Raw genomic sequence first — 19478 nt, 5'->3', positions numbered from 1 at the left:
GACAAACAAATAGCAAGACAGAAGAGCAGTGTGTGTTTGTCAGTGTGAATAACAGTCATGTCTGTTGTCTCGGGCTAGCATGGTTGGCAGGACTACCAAAGCAGACAACACCAACCTCTGCCCACACACACTCACACACACAGACACACTGACCTCTTTGGGAAAGTCAAATGTGCAGCACTCAGGCCTGTCGCTGTGTATTATTGTCTGCAGACAGACAAACACTTCTACGAGTCCTTACAGACACTTTAACAGCTACACACATAAACATAACAACAAAGAAAACCTGGATTGAGATTATCACACAAACACACAATAATCCACACACAGATCTGCTTCAGAGGAAATCAGAATTCTATTTGGTTTGACTTTATTTGAAAAAATGTTTTCAATCAATTTCTGATTAATATTTTCTATAATAAGGTGTTTATTTTATATCATTTACCTTTTCCCACGAGTACTGCTTTTTATTCATCAGTTTTTGGCAGATTTGTGCTTTAATTTTAGAATTTATTTATGACTTTTGTCCCCTCGTTGGCAGTCAATGGTTGTGATCTACTTAATTTCATTTTCATTTCATTTTCATTTCATTTTCATTTCATTTTCATTTCATTTTCATTTCATTTTCATTTCATTTAATAAGTTGGGACTATGCGCAAAAATTATCGTCACTGCACCTTACAACCACAAAACATATAATAGAACGTTTAAAAAAACACACATCACAACCAGACAATATCAATACAAGATTACAGTTAAAAAGTCAAAATGATCAAAAAACTAAAAGTTCCCGGGAACAGGAATCAGAAACTTTTAAGTATGGGTACATGTCTATGGACAACTCTGGCAGCCGATGAGATGACTTCTGTTTTACTGGCCACCCTAAGACTAACTGATATTCTGACCAACTGATCTTCTAATTTTCTGACTCACTGACCAGCTGATCAACTTAACTTCTGATTTTCTGACTAACAGACCTTCTAACAGAAATCCTGACTATCAGACCATCTGACTAATGAAACTTCTAAAAGATTGTCTGACAAACAGACCTTCTGACCAACTAACCTTTTAATTTCGAACTAACTGACAATCTGACTGACTGACATTCTGCCTTTTTGAATAACAAACCTTTTAACTAACAGACGGCCTAAGTTATAAAACTTCTAACAGACCTTCTGGTATACAGACTTTCGGACTAGCTGATTGTCAGACTAAAAAACATTCTTACAGACCTTCTGACAAATAGACCTTCTGGATAACTGACATTCTGACTATGAACACTGATATTTTGACCAAGGGACTTTCTGATTAACAGACATTCTGACTGACAGACCCTCTGACTAACATAACTTCCCTGTGATATGCTGATTAATTGACCTTTGAATTATGGGCCTTCTTATTCAAGATTTTCTGCCTATTGAATCGTCTTATTGTCTGGCAAAATAGCCTCTTGATTTTCTGAATAGCTGGCTAACGAGCCTTTTGATTTTCTGCCTTAAGAAACTTCTGATTTTCTGGCTTTTGGACTTATTGGTCGTTTGACAAAATAGCCTCTTAGTTTTCTGACTTTCATCTTTGTAACGACTACTGTCGTTTATTTTTATTTTTTGACTAACGACTTTCTGATAAACAGGGCGACGAGCAGAGAGCACAGAGTTTGTGGTGAATTCAGTGACTGCAGCCTCCCAACACTTGAAGCTCTGAGACAAACCAGCTTCTGTGTCTGCTCTTTTAAAATCTTTTTTTTTTCACTTTGTGGGAAACTTTGTGCTGCATGTGTGCAGAGATGTGTTTGACTAAAGTGGAGCTGAGGTGTGTTGTCTCTGTGTTCTCTTACAACATTTGAGTCACTTGTTTTTATCGCCTGGCTGCTCTGCTCTCACAACACCTTTCACCTGACGATCCCTCTCTGTGCAGCTCGCTGCTACACAAAATAAACCAAGAGAGGAATCATGAGAAAGATTAAGCTCCAGAGAGACTAAAGAAGCAGAGACAAAGAGAAGAGAGGAGGCAGTGTGGAGGAGAAGTAGGACAGGCGGTAGATTAACTCATGGCTGTGCAGTGATCGTCTGTGACACTTTCTCCTGCTTTAACATCTGCATGATGAGGTGGATATGGCACGATACACACACTGCAAACGCAGAGATAATCTCTCAAACTACTGCATGAATCAGAGCAAGATTTGCAGCTTGAGGAGAGTTCTGTAAGCATCGGCTGGATCAGTTTTTACACCCCGATAACACAAAGTTACAGCTCTCAGATCTGAGGTTTACAACCAGAGGAAGGACAAACAAAAACAGGGATAAATATTAAAGAGAGGTGGTTTAAAGACACAATAAAGATAGAAAATATCAAACTTATCCATCTTTGTTTATGGCAATGATTATAGCTACTGAAACACTGTGTAGTCTTTTTACATGTTAAAACCATCAAGCAACAAAGTGTGTGTGACAGCGAGCAGATGGCGGACGTATGGGACCTGCTGCTGTTAGATTAAAGCCTAAATTCACATGTTGGGACTCTTTCTCTGCATCTAAAAACCAAGGAGATTTCAAGGAGATGTTGATAAACACAAACAAAGCCAGATGTTTTCTGCAGAGTGCTGCACGTTTGATGTCTGAGTGACAGGTTTTACATCTTCGTAGTTCCACGACAGCATCAGGAGCTTTCCAGAAACTATGAAGTTCACACTCTTCTGAGACTCATCTCCAGCTCTTTATGTGGCTCAGAAGTTTCTCTGCCTTGTCCATATGGTGCATTAAGTCTCCTCCCCCTCTGTAAACTTTAGCTCATAAAAGTGTCCATGTGCATGTTTTTTTGACGTGACAGTGGTATGTTGTTGTGCTGTATTGCTGCAGGTCTCGACTTGCTGACTTCCACATGAACTGTCAGATGACACCTCACACGGTTACCAGCTGTCCACACGACAACTACCACGGCTGCCTCATGTCCTACGTCGGCCTGCTGGGTGAGTTTCATTATGAGTAAAACGTATCTAGATGTATCTATTACCATATCAACGCTCTTTTTGTTAACCTTTTCTTTTAGTGATTTCTGTAAAAGTCGGTCAACTATCCTTGTTTCATTATTGCAGACTAATGAAATCAAACCTCACCTGTCCTTCAGGTGTGTATTGAAACCAGATGATAAGTGGACAGTATTTTGCAGTGTTTCGTGCTGCGTAAGCATCAGTGAACTCTGCTTCTGACCAAGGAAAATGTTCTTCATCAGGGGGCGGTATGAGGAAAACGTCAGGATGTTTTTATGGCAGGATCAGGATCTAGATTTTATTAGGATTGTTTTTCCTGGATGTTTTTGAGATTTAGCAGTACATGTAACAAAGGCAGGAGGGTTTTTTTGAACTCTCATAAGCTATAAGAAACATTAAGTTGTTGCATATGACCAAACCATGGATTTCCCTTCACACTACTCTCAGTGCCAAGAGAGAGCTGAGTTACCATCTGACCCTCCTGGAGAAAGCAGTGGACCTTCTTGTTTTAGCAGCAACCAAGAAGGAATGAACAAAGAAAGGATATTTCGATGTAACATATTTGAAAACCAGCTTCTCAAAATCAATATATTTCTGTAAATGACTTCAGTAAACTTATAAATTGGGATTACACTTTATGCTGATGATACTATCATCTACATCCATAATCCCTTTTTTAACAGAAGCAGTATAGGTTTTGATTTGGTCCTTACAAAGAGTCCAAATGAGTCTGAAACTCGCTTAGATCAACAAAAGTACAGTCTTCTGAAAAGCCTCCTTCAACAGCCAGATTTTCACATTTTCACCAGGGATAGTTAACTGATTTCAATTGTGATTCTCAGTAAGGTTTTGAGTATTTGGATAACCAATAATTTTCATTTGACTGAGCTGAAGGCTGGATTTTATCCTACTATCGCTTTCAAATGAATAAAATGAAACTTGTAGGAAGTGTTGCCAAATTAGCGACTTTGTGGCTTTATTTAGTGAGTTTTCAGACCCCTTTCGTGACTCTTTTTCAAAAAAGTGACAAATCTAGTCTCTTTTCTCAAGTTTGGAGACTCTGACATGAAAGCACAAACCTATCTTCCTGGATGTTTTTGAGATTCAGCAGTAAACATAACAAAGGCAGAAAGGGTTTTTTTAACTCTCCCATTTTCTCATCATGATAAATGATTAATTTCAGTGACATAATCAATACATACAAGATAAAAGCAAAGGGCCGTCCGAAAATGGACCTTCAGCAACGATTGGCCCCCAAGCCTGACTTTGGACATGCCTGATCTAAACAAATGTCTTCAAACACACGGACTGAAGAGAGAAATCAAACTAAGCTGTAAAAGAAAAAAAAAGCCTCAAACATCCTCAAACATCTTCAAAATCACGTTTGGTTTACTGTTTCATTGTGGCGAGCCAGCCAGGAGAACTTGACTGATTTGCAATATCTAATAACGCTTTTGTTTAAGTTTTGAAAGTTCTGAGAATTTTGGGGTCAAAACTGTCAATGCCACATCAGAGACAGAGTGACAGATACAGAAAGAGATGATGAGGTTAACGACTTTCTGAAACAGTTTTGTTTATTAATCATTTAAAGTGAAGGTTTCAACTCAGGTAAATAACTCATCAACTGTGAAATTAACCCTCTGATTCATGAAATATGAAAGCCTGTGTCAAGATGTTTTCCCTGCTTTCAATGATGCATGTCTATAACTTTGTACACAAAATCAAAGAGCTCTAGCAAAAGTTTAACTCCTGTGTTTTGCTGAAGGTTGGACAACCTCCAGCTTTTGATCAGAATCTCCTTTAAATCTAAAAAATGCTTTAAGAAAGATTAAGTTGTTGTAGATTTGATTAATTTTATTCAGCATGGGAGCGAACTTTGAGAGTATTTCTCTCAGAGTTAGTGACTTGTGAGCAGAATGGTGTCTTGACCACTCTTGCAAAAACAGTATTGTACAGTTTTCTCTGCATTACATTCATGCAGGAAGTGTCCTTTTCTCTGCCTCTCTTTGAGACCGGAGAGATTTCTAAATGAGTCACTCCTCTGGAATTCATCCCTGATTCAATTCCCAATTTACAAAAATCCTCTCTACCTCTCTTCTCTTTAATCTCCCCCTAATTCTTCTTCCTCCTTAACACTTCCTGCCCCGTCTGTCTCTCAGGTTCTGATGTGACTCCGAACTATAGCGACAGCAGCCCGTCTAACATCACCATCAGTCTGTGGTGTAGCTGCAGGGGAACAGGAAGCCAGGAGGCCGAGTGTGAAGCTTTCCACCGAGACTTCACTCACAACACCTGCCTGAGTGAGTCCTAACTCTGTGTTTCTTTCTATACTTGTGAGGACATCGGTCATGAAGCACTGCAGTTTGATCTTCTGTGGTTGCACTCATCAGTGTCTCAATGAATCATGGGAGACTTTGAGCTGTGTGTGGAGTCTTTATGAAACAGTAAGCTGAACAGACAGATAGGTCCTCACAGGTGCTGGAACACAGAGGTGTGTGTGGTGTGTTTGTGTGGGAGGAGAAAGTGTGAGTGAGGAAGACGAGCGAGAAGAAAGGTTGGACGAAGATGATGTGTTCAAGGTCCCCAGGTAGTCATCTGTAAATAACAGATACATTCTCACCTCTGCAGCTCCTCGTCAGGCTGCTCTGCTGCTGCTGTTCATCTGAACACACACAGATACACACACACACACTGTGCACAGAGTTTCCGTAGTGAAGGAAATCTCTATCAATAATGAACACTTCTTTCCACATGTATCAGAATCAAATCATACAGACTAGAGAGCGAGAGAAAATCTGATTTCTTATCTTCTCAAATTTTATAACGCCAAGTTTGTTCAGAGAGGGAAAAGTTCCAGCAGCAAACATCTGGGAGAGAAACCCTGTGAAGTAAGAGTCCCTGGTCTGCTCCAATAATAAAACCCTCAGTGGGTCTCTACAGAGGACGAGCAGCCGCCGCTTGGCGCTGAGTGGTTTGAACGTGATGAAGAGTTCATCAATCATTCACAGAGCACATCAGAGTGAACTCCAAGCACTGACACTTTGTCCTGTCAGAGAGGAATCATGACTCCATTGTGGGGCTGTAGCTGAACATGTTGGACTTAAAAGGTTTGATGCTAACGGTTTATGGATCCGCTTCTACAGAACGACGAGGTGCTCTGAGGTCCAGAACATCCTCTCTCTGTGTGTTAGAATAAATGTTTTAAAGGTCAGAAACTCAACAAACAGGTTCAAGACATCAGGGAGATGACCTCCAAGACCTCCGTGAAGGAGAGACAGCGAGCTACCATCTGATCCTTGTGAGCAAACAAGACTCAATACAATCCAAAACCAGCTTCTGTAAATCAAGATGACTTCAATGAGGTTATAAAACAAAGACTACACCTGATGATACTGTCATCTACATCCATAATCTGTTTATAACAAAAGCAGGGTAATAGCTTCAGAGGGTGCTTTAGTCGCTACAAAAAGCTCAACAAAATTAAAACTAGCTTTAAATGCTCAAATAAACAGAGTTGTAGTCTTTTGAAAAGCTCATTTACAGTGGAAAGATCTTAATATTTTGACCTCTGAGGATAAACGCTTTGAAAGTGTGACTTCCTACAAATTCAATATGAAAACTCTACATGACCAAACCAAGGATTTCCCTTCATACTACTCTGAGTGTCAAGAGAGAGCTGAGTTACCATCTGACCTTCCTGGAGAAAGCGGTGGACCGTCTTGTTTCAGCAGCAACCAAGAAGGAATGAACAAAGAAAGGATATTTCGATTCAGCATATTTGAAAACCAGCTTTTCAAAATCAATTTATTTTTGTAAATGACTTCAGTAAACTTATAAATTGGGATTACACTTTATGCTGATGATACTATCATCAACATCCATAATCCCTTTGTAATAACAGCAGTTTAAGTGTTGATTTGGTCCCAACAAACAGTTCAACTGAGTCTGAAACTAGCTCAGATCAACAAAAGTATAGTCTTCTGAAAAGCCTCCTTCAACAGCCAGATTTTCACATTTTCACCGGTGACAGTTAACTGATTAAAAATGTGACTCTCAGTAAGGTTTTGAGTATTTGGATAACCAATAATTTACATTAGACTGAGCCGAAGGGTGGATTTTATCTTACAATCACTCCTAAATAAATAAAAAGGAACTTGTGGGAAGTGTTGCCAAATTAGCAACTTTGTGGCTTTATTTAGTGAGTTTTCAGACCCCTCTAGTGACTCTTTTTCAAAAAAGTGACAATTCTAACCCCTTTTCTCAAGTTTGGAGACTCTGACATGGAAGCATGAATCCATCCACATCTTCTCAACCAAGGATAAAGGAGGAGAGATAATGTTTAGAAATTAAAAAAACAAGAATCAACAGAAGAAAGCGACATCACTGCAGCCAATAGCTGCTTTCCTCACTGAGGAGTTGGCATCACTGCTTATGGACGTCCCATCTTCGGAAACATTTTGCAGCTCTGTGCAGTTTGTTCTTGTTTTGCGGCTGGAGAGCTGACAGTCACTCTACTCTTGATGTACATCAGTAATCCATCCGTATTTTATGACCTTTATGTTGAGTTTCTATCACTATGTCATAACAAATCTTAAATCCTGCTCTTGTTCTCAGCCCTTTTCTGTCGACTGTGACTCCAGAAATAGCAGTATCACTGGTCTTGTTACTCGGTGTGTAATCGGTCTAATAACGGAGGTCTAACTCTTCCTGTTATTAAGACTTCTCTCTGTTATTTTACCTTTCACACAGAAAACGCCATCCAGTCATTTGGTTACGGCTCAGAAGGAGGAACTCTTCACATCACTGAGCCATCGTCCACCTTCCTCCCCCCTGCTCAGCCACCAATTATCTCTAAACCTGCCCCCTCCCTACACAACAATGCCATCAAACCCATGGACAGCGCGTGTATGTTCTCCACCTGCGCCAACCTGCAGGTGAGTTTTTGAGCAGATTTCAGAGCAGAGCCTGAAAGAACAGACATCATACTGTACGTCAGTCTATAGGCAGAGAGGCAGACAGTTCAAATCCAGAGAGAGACTGTGCATATGTGCTCTGCTCTCCCTCACCTCCACACACATTAGCATCCCCCTGATGCATGCTGGGAGAGTGTAAACCATCCATTATGAAGAGAAAGAGGTGTGAGGTGGAGGTCAGAGGTCAGATTAAATTGCTTTCCATTATGTAAGAGATTAAAAGCCTGAACAATAGAACACCTCTGAGTCTAATGTGTCTGGAGATATTTTAGTCAGCTCACACAAACTTTGTTATCTGAGCTGCTCATGTTTATTCATAACGCTTTGGTAAAAGGATATGTGTAATTATAGTGTATATAAATGCACTCGACTTCAGCTCTGTTTCCTTTGGGAATAAACTGAGCTGAAGCTGCTGGGGACTGCATGGAAACAGTTTGTCTAATATCATCTAAATTTTGTGCAAAGAGCCAACCTGTGTGTGCAGGGCCCAGCAGGTTTAAATAATGTCTTGAAATAATGTCTTAATTGGTTTTAAGGTACCTCTGACCATCAGCTTCCAATTACCTCCAAGCATTGGTTATAAAATAGCTGTTACATCAGTCTTGAGGTGCTGAAGTCTTAGTACACATTCCATGATATAAAAATGATTAAATGCAAAAAACAACTACTTTTAAAGAAGTGTTGTAACAAGTACTTAACATTCCTCAGGGTTCCTGGACTCTGACAAACCCTTTGGTACCTGTATAAAAGTACTTTTAATCGCTGCCATAGTTTTATGCTCTGTTTAAAGCATGTCGCTTATCACAGTTTTATGGTAGCCCACAGTGTCAGTTTACAAGCTCAAAGATACCCTTTAGTATCTGCTCGAACAAACTGCTGATGTCAATGTCAGTGATAAAGGTCTCCTGTGTAGCTGTTTAAAGGTCTATTTGGTGTTTAAGGTACCCCAGTGTCTGTTTTGAACATGTGAAATCACTACCTCTTAGATTCTGTTCAAAGCACATAACTGTCTGCTTTGAAGCACCGTCTACCAACTGTTAGATATCAATCTAGTCCCTGTCAGTTTTAGTATTTAAGCACCCACAAGGATATTTTGAGGTACCCGTCTAGAGAATGCTAAAGTCTGTTTTAGGAGATGCCGGTTCATAAGCATATCAAAGAGTACCATCATACTACAATCTTAGGGTACCCTTCTGCATCTTTTATACACCATCTTTCAGTTACTGTGTCAAGTATAATAGAGCAACCTTAGTTTTGATTTATGGTACCATTTTAGACCATTTCAGTTTCTGTATGGGTGCACCAGTAAGGCTTGTTGGAAATGAGGTGCTATCTGTCTCACCAAAATACCTGAAGATTTATCAATCTTTGTTGATGAGGAAGGATCAGGAGGCGTCCTGGCTCTCAGTTGAACACAAATTTATTAACAATACATCATGAGGATGGGTTTACAGAGATCTCCAGTGCAGCTTCATTCCCTGTCTACATGTTGCTGAGACAGTTCATGAGACTGACCCTGTCTCTATCTCAGCACCAATATGAAGTGTCTATCAGCATTTCTCTAAGCAATGTAGGTTGTGCCATCTTCTTATTGGCTCTTCTGGTGTTGTCTCCCCTCTCATTGGCCATCCTCTGTCTCTGTCTGTAATCTGCGTCTGGCATTTATCAAGTGGGTGATCAGCCTCCCTTCACTTATCTGCAAGAAACTGTTACACACGTCTTCCTACGTTCTATTCCTTTGTCTTAATTGCTTTAACTGAAACATATTCCTAACCTCTACATAAGTAAGTTACAAACTTGAATTACGAGAAATACCAACACACACACACAATTGATTCTACAATACTATGATTACATCTGTACAGCAAAGTTAGGAAAGCATATCTGTGTAACATTGTGGATAAAAGCATGCTTCCATAAGCTATATATTCTTACAGCACCTTCAGTCTCACTTTGAATTCCATTTTAAGTTAACATTAGACTTTTAAGGTAAGATTTAAGGCTACCATAGAGATACTCTCTACACAGATTAGACCAGACCCTGTTATCTTCAGTCCCCAATCCCTTTCTTCCAAACAAGTCTTAAACTTCAGTCTTCTGAATAAAAATCAGGGATGGTTTGCCAATTAGGTCATTTTTTTTTTCTGTGTATGTTTGCTAACTGAGACATAAAGCTTGCATTTGGGTAGTAAATTCAGTCACTGGGCTTAAATCTTAATCTCGTATGCAGACCACGGCCTGATGAAACTCAGGATGTCATTCTGATTGTCAAAACACAATCTCCTGCACAAACTGATTCATGTTTTAATGTCAGCAGCTCTCGTCTTTCGTTTGGAGTTGGAAAGGATGCACAGTACAGATTTGCGTTGTATATTCAGTCACTGAAGTTGAGAAATGGAGTTGACACCGTGTGATTCTCCTTGGATGGGATTTGACCGAATGTTTCCATGTCATTACTCTCCCTTCAGTGTGCTTTGGCTCCATGGAGCAGAAGTGTGGCTGCAGCCTCCCTCTCCCCCGGCTCGTATCTCTGCTGGCTTATTGTGATGCTCGCCTGAGCTTGGCCGCGCCTCGGGGTCGATGTGTTTCCCTTTATGGAGTCTGCAGACATTATGTAGCTCAGGGAAGCTGTCTGGAGGTTGGGGTCTGCTCCAGTTTTACAGCAGGGTTTAGTTTTGGGAATTGGCCATCCTCCATTTAGAAGACATGACTGAGATGCTGCAGATGTTGCTCAGACAGGAGGGAGCAGATTCTTTGGGCGTGAACCCAAATGTGGACACCCAATGGCTTCAACCGAGGTCCAGGACTCTTCTGAGACAGAAAGATGGAGGAGTTAGAGGGACACAAACACCTGTGAGCTCCAAAGTTTGTCCCAAAGAAGAAAGAGTCGCAGATTCTTTCTGTTCAACTATCACTCTGTCAAAACTTTTAGGGTTGGCAACAAGGCTCACTGAAAGGGTAGTTCAGTCCACAGGTTAGGGTAAGATTTCAGATTAAATGAGATGAAAAACAATAGAATGATATCGAAGCAAAAGAATGATATAAAGAATAGAATAAAACCAGAACAACACAATGTGGCAAAACAGTAAAATTATATAAAGCAATACAATGATACAAACCAAGAGAATGAGAACAAAGCAGTGGCATGAATAGAATAGAATAGAATAGAATAGAATAGAATAGAATAGAATAGAATAGAATAGAAAATACTTTATTTAACCCCAAGGGGAAATTCAGGAGGAGTCACAGCAGCAATCAACAAAACAGAAGTAAGAAAGTGTATAGAAAGTGCAAAAAGGCATGTCTGTGAACAGCATGATGCTACTCTACCTTCTGGTATTCCCTCTGTTGCTATGTTAGCACAACTAGCTCGTCCATCTTACTGGAGATAGATCTTACGTTCCTAATGACGATGGATGGAAGGACAGGTTGATGTCCTCACTCCTTAGCTCACACCTGAGAACCAGCACGTCGTCCTCACCTACTTTTCCCCCACCTTGTGGGAAATCATCAGGCCTTGCACCAGTTAGCATTGGCATGCTAAAGGCTGCTAAAAGCTGAGTTCACATGTAAACCAGCCATGGTTACATGAGGGATCTCCAGACAAACACAGGAGAAAAAATAGTAAAAATATCACTTAAGACACAACCAGTTTGATGTCCATGACCAAAAAATGAACCATAAAAAGTAATGATCCACTCCAAATACAAAGATGATGAAAAAGAGACTGAAAAAATTACAAGAAACGGACAAAGACGAGAGAGCTGCTGTAACTGGCAACCACAATGGGGTGCAAATATAGTGAAAACAAAGCAATGGATTGAGATCAAAGCAGTAGAATCGCATTGAAGCAATTTAATGAACTTAAAGAAGTACAGTGACTTAGAATGATATAAAGCAATATGATGAAATCTGAACAGTAGAATGAGATTAGCACAATAGAATAAGATCAAAGTAATAGAATGTTATCTTAGTAATAAAATGCCATAAAATCACTAGAATAAGTTCAAAATGATATGACTAAATATGTTATAGGACTATATGACTTTATTGTGGTAATCTCATTATGCAGTATTGCTGAAAATTTGAAATTAAGAGATGGGGACCATAAACTTCATGAGGAAAATTTTCACTGAGGGATGAATCAGCTGTGGAGGAGAATCGTTTTCTCATGAAGGTTTAAGAAATATTTTTTTGTGGTCTGACCTTGAGGCTGGTGTTTTTATTATTTACAGTCTGTGATGAAACCAAACCTTCACCTTCTTCTGAAAATGCTGAAAAAACATGATATATTTCGGCCTTTCACTGGCCACCTCTCTGGGTTGAGATCACAGGGACATTGACTTACACGATGCTTTTTCTTGATCACCTCTGCACACAGTTTAAACTCCAACCTCCACTGGGTCCACACCTTCAAACTGCAATCTGTCAGCACTTTCAAAAAAAAAAAACATTTGTAAATACCAGGTCTGCTATTTCGTGCATTTTCAGTAAATATGAAAGCTCTGCGTTCAAACACCAGCTGAGATGAAGGTACACGAGGAACTGATAGGGACAGATTTGATACAGAGGGGGGGAGAGATGGAGGAATAGCATGTAATGTTCCTCTGGTTGATGTATGTAAACTCATGCATGCTGCAACTGTGGATTTATTTCCTGATTCTATCAGTTTCACATGAATATAAGTATGGTTTCTCTGTAAGCTTTGCTGAGCACTCAGTTTGTAGGAAACAGCCCTGCAGAGGCGTACCAAGACAGGAGAGGTGGCTGCTGTAATAGTCGATATGATAATGATTCATCTGTAGGGTTTAATGATCACTACCCCAGTGTGTGTGTGTGTGTGTGTGTGTGTGTGTGTGTGTGTGTGTGTGTGTGTGTGTGTGTGTGTGTGTGTTTGTGTGTGTGTGTGTGTGCAGTAGGAAGCATATTTGTGGATGTGCACATGTATTTCGGAGGAGATGATAATGATCCGGCGTGCTCTCCATTATTTCTCCCCACTGAAAAGACTCCTCTTCTTCTTCTCCTTCTTCTTCTTCTTCTTCTTCTTCCTCCCTGCCTGGCGATAACATCTGATTGGCTCTCCCACCCAGGTACCGGGAGGAGATATGCTAATGAGGAACTGACAAAGAGGCTGATGAAGGACAGAGATAAATCTGTGTGTCTGAGAAAGACTAAGTGTGCATCCTTATTCATGCTCACACCACTGCTCTGCATTTCAATGACAGGGATGCAGCAACGAGCGTTTAACCGTTTCTATACAACCATGAGCAAACCAGCCTCTGCAGGAATTATCAGACTAACTCATAAAAGAAGGGTTGAATCTCCTCAGTGTGACCATTTCTGCAATCCAATGAGCACAACAGTTTGTTTTTGGTGTTCCTGCTTGTTGTTGAGGTGTCATTTTATTCATACTCGTTTTTAACGAATGAGGTCTGAACACGTTCTCTCTGAGCGAGCAGGTGAGAAATATAAACGACTGTTTCTCATAATGAGTTCTTGTTTTACAGGACGGAGGCCAGAAGTGCATCCCCTCGGATGATTTTGAGTGTGAGGAGGTGAGCAGCTTTGATTACACACCTGAGTCCGTTTCCACAGGAAGCTAATTCATGACTTTAACAGGGTTGCTTTAACTTTGCATGCCTTCATCACATCTGCTGCATCTGTGCCCTCTACAAACACACACTGACTTCATTGTCTGTTTTCATCCTGTTACATCTGCTCCTCTTTTTGGTTTCTTTGTTTCCAGCAGCTTCTGTGGTTGGTCAGAGAACTATGAGGTGCTTTCAACTGCAGAAACTAGGGTCTAAATGTTGTTCTTGAGTTTCCAATCTACCCCCTGAAATGGCTTTGTCCAGAGGAAAGTCTGTTTGTAGTTTTGAGGTCTTAGGTTGGTGGGCGCCATACTGAAAACCAAAACCTAACCTAAGTTGACCTAAACCCAATCCAAAATCTGTAAATGTGTATATATCGTCCTTATATCATCCTGGGATGACTTTATCACTATTTACAGCCTCTTTTTAGTTACTGTCTCTTTAAATTGGTTAGTAAGAAGCCAGCATTCTGGAAGACCCCTTCACTGTTGCCATGGGACAAAGCTGTTTCTCTTTTTAACATGACAGAATATGTCAGACTCCATTCGCCCTGGTTCACCACGCTATACATAGTCTGTATGAAACATGGACACAATCTTTATGACATCATCTACCTGTCTCTGGTACTGAGTTTTGAAGCCTATTGTTGATGGAGACCAAGGTTATTATAGCCAGTGAAAACTAACAAATTAACAAAAACAAGAGGTTAAAAAAATATTTTCGTCAACTGCCATAACACTGATTGACATGTTACTGTTGATCATGTGTCCTTGGAAAATACATTTTTATAAATGACATGATGTTGTGATTTTTTTACACAATGCTTTTGTGCCTGACAACTAACAAACATAAGAAAAATACTGAAACTAAACTTAATCTAAGCCTTTCCTAAAAAAAAGGAGTTTTAAAAAAACTAGAAAACTTGCTTTAAATTTGTAATTAGAACTTCACTTGGGACTTTTCCATTTTGGAAAAGTTTGATGGAAGTGTCAGGCCTCTATAAACTTGATGAATATCAGATTTGACCTTTTCAAAAATTGTCCAAGGTGTGATGTCACAAATTGTGCAATCCTTTTATTGATCTTGGTGAATTCTGGCACAAAGGATGCTTAAGAGACCGGTTTATTATGCAGATTTTTTTTTTACTAACCAGATGTTGTTGGGCCTTGGGCCTGACCTAAACGTTCTTTATAAGTGGCCAGTGAGATCTTTTATGGGAAGCAAATAGAAGGCAGCAAAAGTCAAGATGACGCGATGTCGCCTAGTAAGTGTAGAAAGCAAAATGCAAGTATTCAGAGAAAGTTTTGAACAGACAAACAGGATAAAAGATTAAAGCAATGAAAACAAATAAACACAGGCAGAACAAAAGCTGTGATTGAGGTTAGTGGCTTTATTTCCCTGCAAAGTCTTCATTCAGCTTTTGGAGCAGGAAGCTGAAATCTCTCATGAGGTTTAGGATGCACAACAAGAGGAAAATTTGAACCTTTTTGCATGTTTGCACGACATGCTTTAATTTCTGCAGCACAGTAGTGTCAATAGGAGTAGCTTTGAGTATTAGTTGTAATCAGGCACGTAAAGATGTAGCCCTAAAATAAAGAGGATGAACAGACAAAGACTCAGTGCTGAAAATGCATGAGGATATTTCTTCCTCATGCTGTCTGAGTTCAGACTGGCGAGGTTATTTACTGAAGATTTGAGGTCTTATTTGCTGCATATCAGTCAAATTGTGTTCCTCCTTATTTGCTGGAAAAGATTTGAAAAGAAACAGACTAGACAAGAAAAAAGTCTGAACTGTAGGAAGCCAAATATGCAATTTTCAGCCAAGGCAAAAGTAAGAAAATAACAACTGCTGGACCAGATTCAGACTCACTGACTGCTGCAGAGACAACGCTGAAACACCACCTTTAGGCTTCTTTTGATGTGTTTTCTTTTGTAGAGAGAGCACAGCTGATAAAGAGAGTTTAATAAGGTTTTCATTGTTCAGTTTGAGGAAAATTTAAAGTCTAGATGTTTCTGTCCTGTTTTAGATGCATGGGTGAAAAATACTGCTTATTCAGTCCTCTGCCCCAAACATCATTTTCACAAACTTTAAAGCCTCACCAGACTCTTCACACACAGTAGAGCCAGGAAGTTTCTTATGTCACAGCACATTTCCCAAAAGGGCTCACAATTTATTCCAAAACACGGAATGCTTCTTTAAATTGGTGTGTACAACTGGAGACTGAGGGCACCTGGAAATAATTTGTGACTACCTCCTATGACACATGCATCGTACCGAATCCAGCTCTGTTTTAGTCTAACCCGAGAGCATAGCATGCACAAAATGAATCTCCGTCTCTTCCTCGACATTAAATTCTGATTATTTTTGTCACAGTCGCCTCGTATCAGCACCAAAACTTCTCCAAGTTGAGGTCAGCCCTCTCTCTGGCACAGTCGCAGGTTTTATTGAGCGCCGTGTTACACATGGTTTGGTATTTCAGCTCCTAAAATAATTACCTGGAGTCACACCTCTGACAGCCACAGTGTCAAGTCTCATTTGGTGCCGTGTTCCTGCAGGTTTGTGCAATATATATGTTAATATGGGCATCCAGTGTGTGCTGGTAGACTGTACTCAGACTCCTGTTTTTTTTACCACTTCCTCACTATTGTGCATTTGTTCATCATCACAGAGATTTCTAAGTAGATTCACATCAAAAGGCAAGAGTTGGGGGAGGGCTGCAGGCTCCTGAGGAGTTAGGTTGATGATATTCTGAGAAGACTGATCATGTAGAGCTTTGTAAGTTATTGATAAGAATGAAAATCAGTACAGACACGGACAAGAAGCCAATGCAAAGAAGCCTTTTTACCAGAGAAGTTAAAGGCAATGAACTGACGTCTGAGCTACACTTAATTGAGAATGTTACAGAGATCTAAAAGAGGCATGTAAAACTGAGTTAATTTTAGAAGTTTATCTGAGCTGAAAGAATCAAACAACTTCCATCAAACCTCAGATTCAAAGTGAATACTTCAGTTTCTTGCAGTTTACTCAGCTTGAGACTCAGCTCAAGATGGCTAAAAATATTGTTAGTTGGATTAAGCACAGAATAAAAGTTAACTTTGGTTACATTTGTGATTTATGAGGAAGTTTTGAGATGTTGGTATTATCAGTGGATTGTTGAGAGATAAATCTGTGTATTGTCAGCAGGAACTCAAGTCAAACTGACTGGCAGCAAAGGATGGCTGTGAAGACTCAAATATCACCAAAAATTCACATCAGAAGTTGAATACACCCTCAAAAGTTCTGTCCTTTTTAGACCAACTCTGAATGACGTTTACTTACAACAGGCACAGCTCTGAGGGGAGTTTTTGTTTTTGGCGCCCCCTCTGGATGAGATTGATAGTGTTTTCCTGGATGGAATGTCCTATTTATTGTTTTATAAAACAGTACAAATAAATGGTGAAGTCTTGTTATGATTTTAAATCTCAAGTTAGTTTTATTTGTATCTGTTCATTTCTGTTTTTTATGGTTTAACCACAGTGTCAGCAGGCTAAGGAAAATTAATTTGACATATCTTATTAATTGTGTTGCTTTGGTGTTCTGGAGTCAGTCCCTGTTATTGTGTGGCTTTGATCTTTATGAAGCAATCCATTCTGTTCTACTCTAAAGTAACTTTTTTATTCTAACAGGCAGAAACAAATTTTCCATGCAGATTAATTTGATATGACTTGTGTGATCAAGTTGGGCCTTGATCTTGTTTTTTGACTGAGTATAAACCAAATAGCATCAAGAACTAGAGAAAGCACTCAAAAGCACGCAAAGCTCCACCAAGCATATTGTGACTGTCACGCAACACTTTAGTCTTACTTTAATGTTATACTCCCTTTCAGCAGAATGTTTGCTACAATTTGGTGTTGGCTGCAGGTTTGTATGATAATTTGTTGCCTGACAGTGTTGAAAATTACGATGAGCCAGAACATATTTCATATTCCAGAGCTTAGTATCCAGAATATTGCCAGGCTCTGAATTATACTTTTACATCTGTCGGTAATCATCGTGACCTTGTCGTGAAATCTTTTGCAAAGCTATACGACCATTTATTGTGGAGTTATATACACATAAAGGGAAGAATCCTTTAAAAAAAAATCCAGGCTTCAGACAGTGATCTGGATCACCTCCAAAACTCAATCACTTATTTCTTGTTCCATTTTTGAAGATTTCCTGAAAATTTCATCAAGATCTGTTTGTTACTTTTGGAGTAATGCTGTTCACAGACAAATAAACAAACTCTCCCAAAAACATAACATCCTTGTTGGAGGTGATAGTTCACGGTTAAAAGATCCTGTTTTACATTTGGAGATTTCCCAGAGCTGCTGGAAACTCAGAGCCCTAGAAGAGTAAAAAATAAAAAAAAACAGGTCTGAGGTTTTAAAGATGCTGAAACTCTGCTGTAACCTGCTGCTGTGATTTGAATTCTTCTCCATTATTGCTCTAACCTTTACCTGCCTCACTTCTCTTCTCCCTCCTCTTGAACACCCCCCTCTCCTTTCTCTCTCCAGGCTCTGTTGGCCCAGGGGTCAATAGACTCTCAGGACTCTGCGGGACCAAAGAGCAGCAGCAGCCAGCAATCAGCTCCACTCCTCCACCGCCTCTCTGTGACTGTGTGTGTGTCCATGCTGCTGATGTTTCTACTCGTCGTCTCATAAACATGAACTCACACATGCACAAACACCCTCTCATTCAATGCAAAACACACATGCACACACGCACACTCACACACACACACACACACACACACACACACACACACACGCACGCTCAGAGAAAGTCACGGGACTCCAAGCTCTCCGCTGCGGGGAAATGTCAACCACCAGACATCCAAACATCAACATCGGCCTTTCGAGGAGGGAAAGTGTTCTGGAGGACTTTCAGATTTGCTCTCTCACACACATTCACACACATACACACACACACACACACACACACACACACACACACACACACACACACACACACACACACACACACACACACACACACACACACACACACAACGAGTATGAAGAGGAGGACACAGAAGCTGGACTCTGTTTTGGTGGAGAGAGGGGAATTACAAAGGCAGACACAGAGAGACTCTTGGGATTTTGGATCATGGCGACTTCATTTCCAAAGCTCCGTGTCTCCGGGGTTTGTGTGCTTTTTGTGCAGACCCAGCACTGACTCACTCCCTCCAGCTTTTTTGGATCTGAGACAGCTGGGCTGAAAACCCGGGGACAAAACCACACACACACACACATACACACTCACACACACACATACACACACACTCGGACAGTCTTAAAATCTGCAGTATGGGACAGAGAGACAGAGGACGGACAGATGGTGCGGCTCCTTCCTCGGTGTTTGTCAGCTCAATTTATCAATTCCCTGGACCTCTGCTGTGGCAAGAAATCTATACTACATACATACAAAGCACAAACACACACACACACACATTCACACACACGCACATACACACTCTCATTCCCCTTAGACCTCGTTAGCGGGCAAACAGGGTCCCCACATGGACACACACTCATGCTGTACACCAGTGTGCTTTTTGCGGGTCTTTATCTTATTTTGTTGTCGACATTCTGTACAAACTTCATTTAATGTGGAATATGAAAAACGTCACCGAGTCTCAGTGGAGGAGTGTATATTTCACATCCTGTTAGTGTAAACCGAGTGTGTGAGTCTTTCTTTATGTGGGTGTTTGTTGGGAGCGTGAGTGTGTATGTGACTGTGTGTGTATCTGTGTGTTAATGGCTGCAAAGAAAGGCTGTAAATATTCAGATGTCAGCGGCAACTCAAGTGCAAGATTGGATAAATGCTTGTTACTTATGAGGTCATTTCTAGATGTCGTGGGTCTTACTATCAAAACATATTTTGAGCTTGAAAGAGTTCAACCT

The 19478-nt window shown here is 40.2% G+C and overlaps 1 protein-coding gene across 1 annotated transcript in view; it reads left to right on the top strand.

The window, feature by feature from the left end:
* gfra2b (GDNF family receptor alpha 2b) overlaps positions 1-18584 on the top strand; it is a 105709-nt gene extending 87125 nt beyond the window's left edge. The window contains exons 6-10 of the mRNA XM_074690696.1: positions 2859-2968; positions 5149-5289; positions 7739-7923; positions 13470-13517; positions 18090-18584. Of these exons, the coding sequence (XP_074546797.1) occupies positions 2859-2968; positions 5149-5289; positions 7739-7923; positions 13470-13517; positions 18090-18236 (631 nt within the window). The 3' untranslated portion in view covers positions 18237-18584. The remainder of the gene's footprint in view (positions 1-2858; positions 2969-5148; positions 5290-7738; positions 7924-13469; positions 13518-18089) is intronic.
* Positions 18585-19478: the final 894 nt, after the last annotated feature.

The sequence above is a fragment of the Halichoeres trimaculatus genome, unplaced genomic scaffold (assembly GCF_033239565.1).
Source record: "Halichoeres trimaculatus isolate MK-OKI-2021-1 unplaced genomic scaffold, fHalTri1.1 fHalTri1_scaffold_16, whole genome shotgun sequence".
In the NCBI taxonomy this organism is placed as follows: Eukaryota; Metazoa; Chordata; class Actinopteri; order Labriformes; family Labridae; genus Halichoeres; species Halichoeres trimaculatus.
The sequence above is the reverse complement of the archived record's forward strand: the minus strand, read 5'-3'. Positions and strand labels throughout refer to the sequence as shown.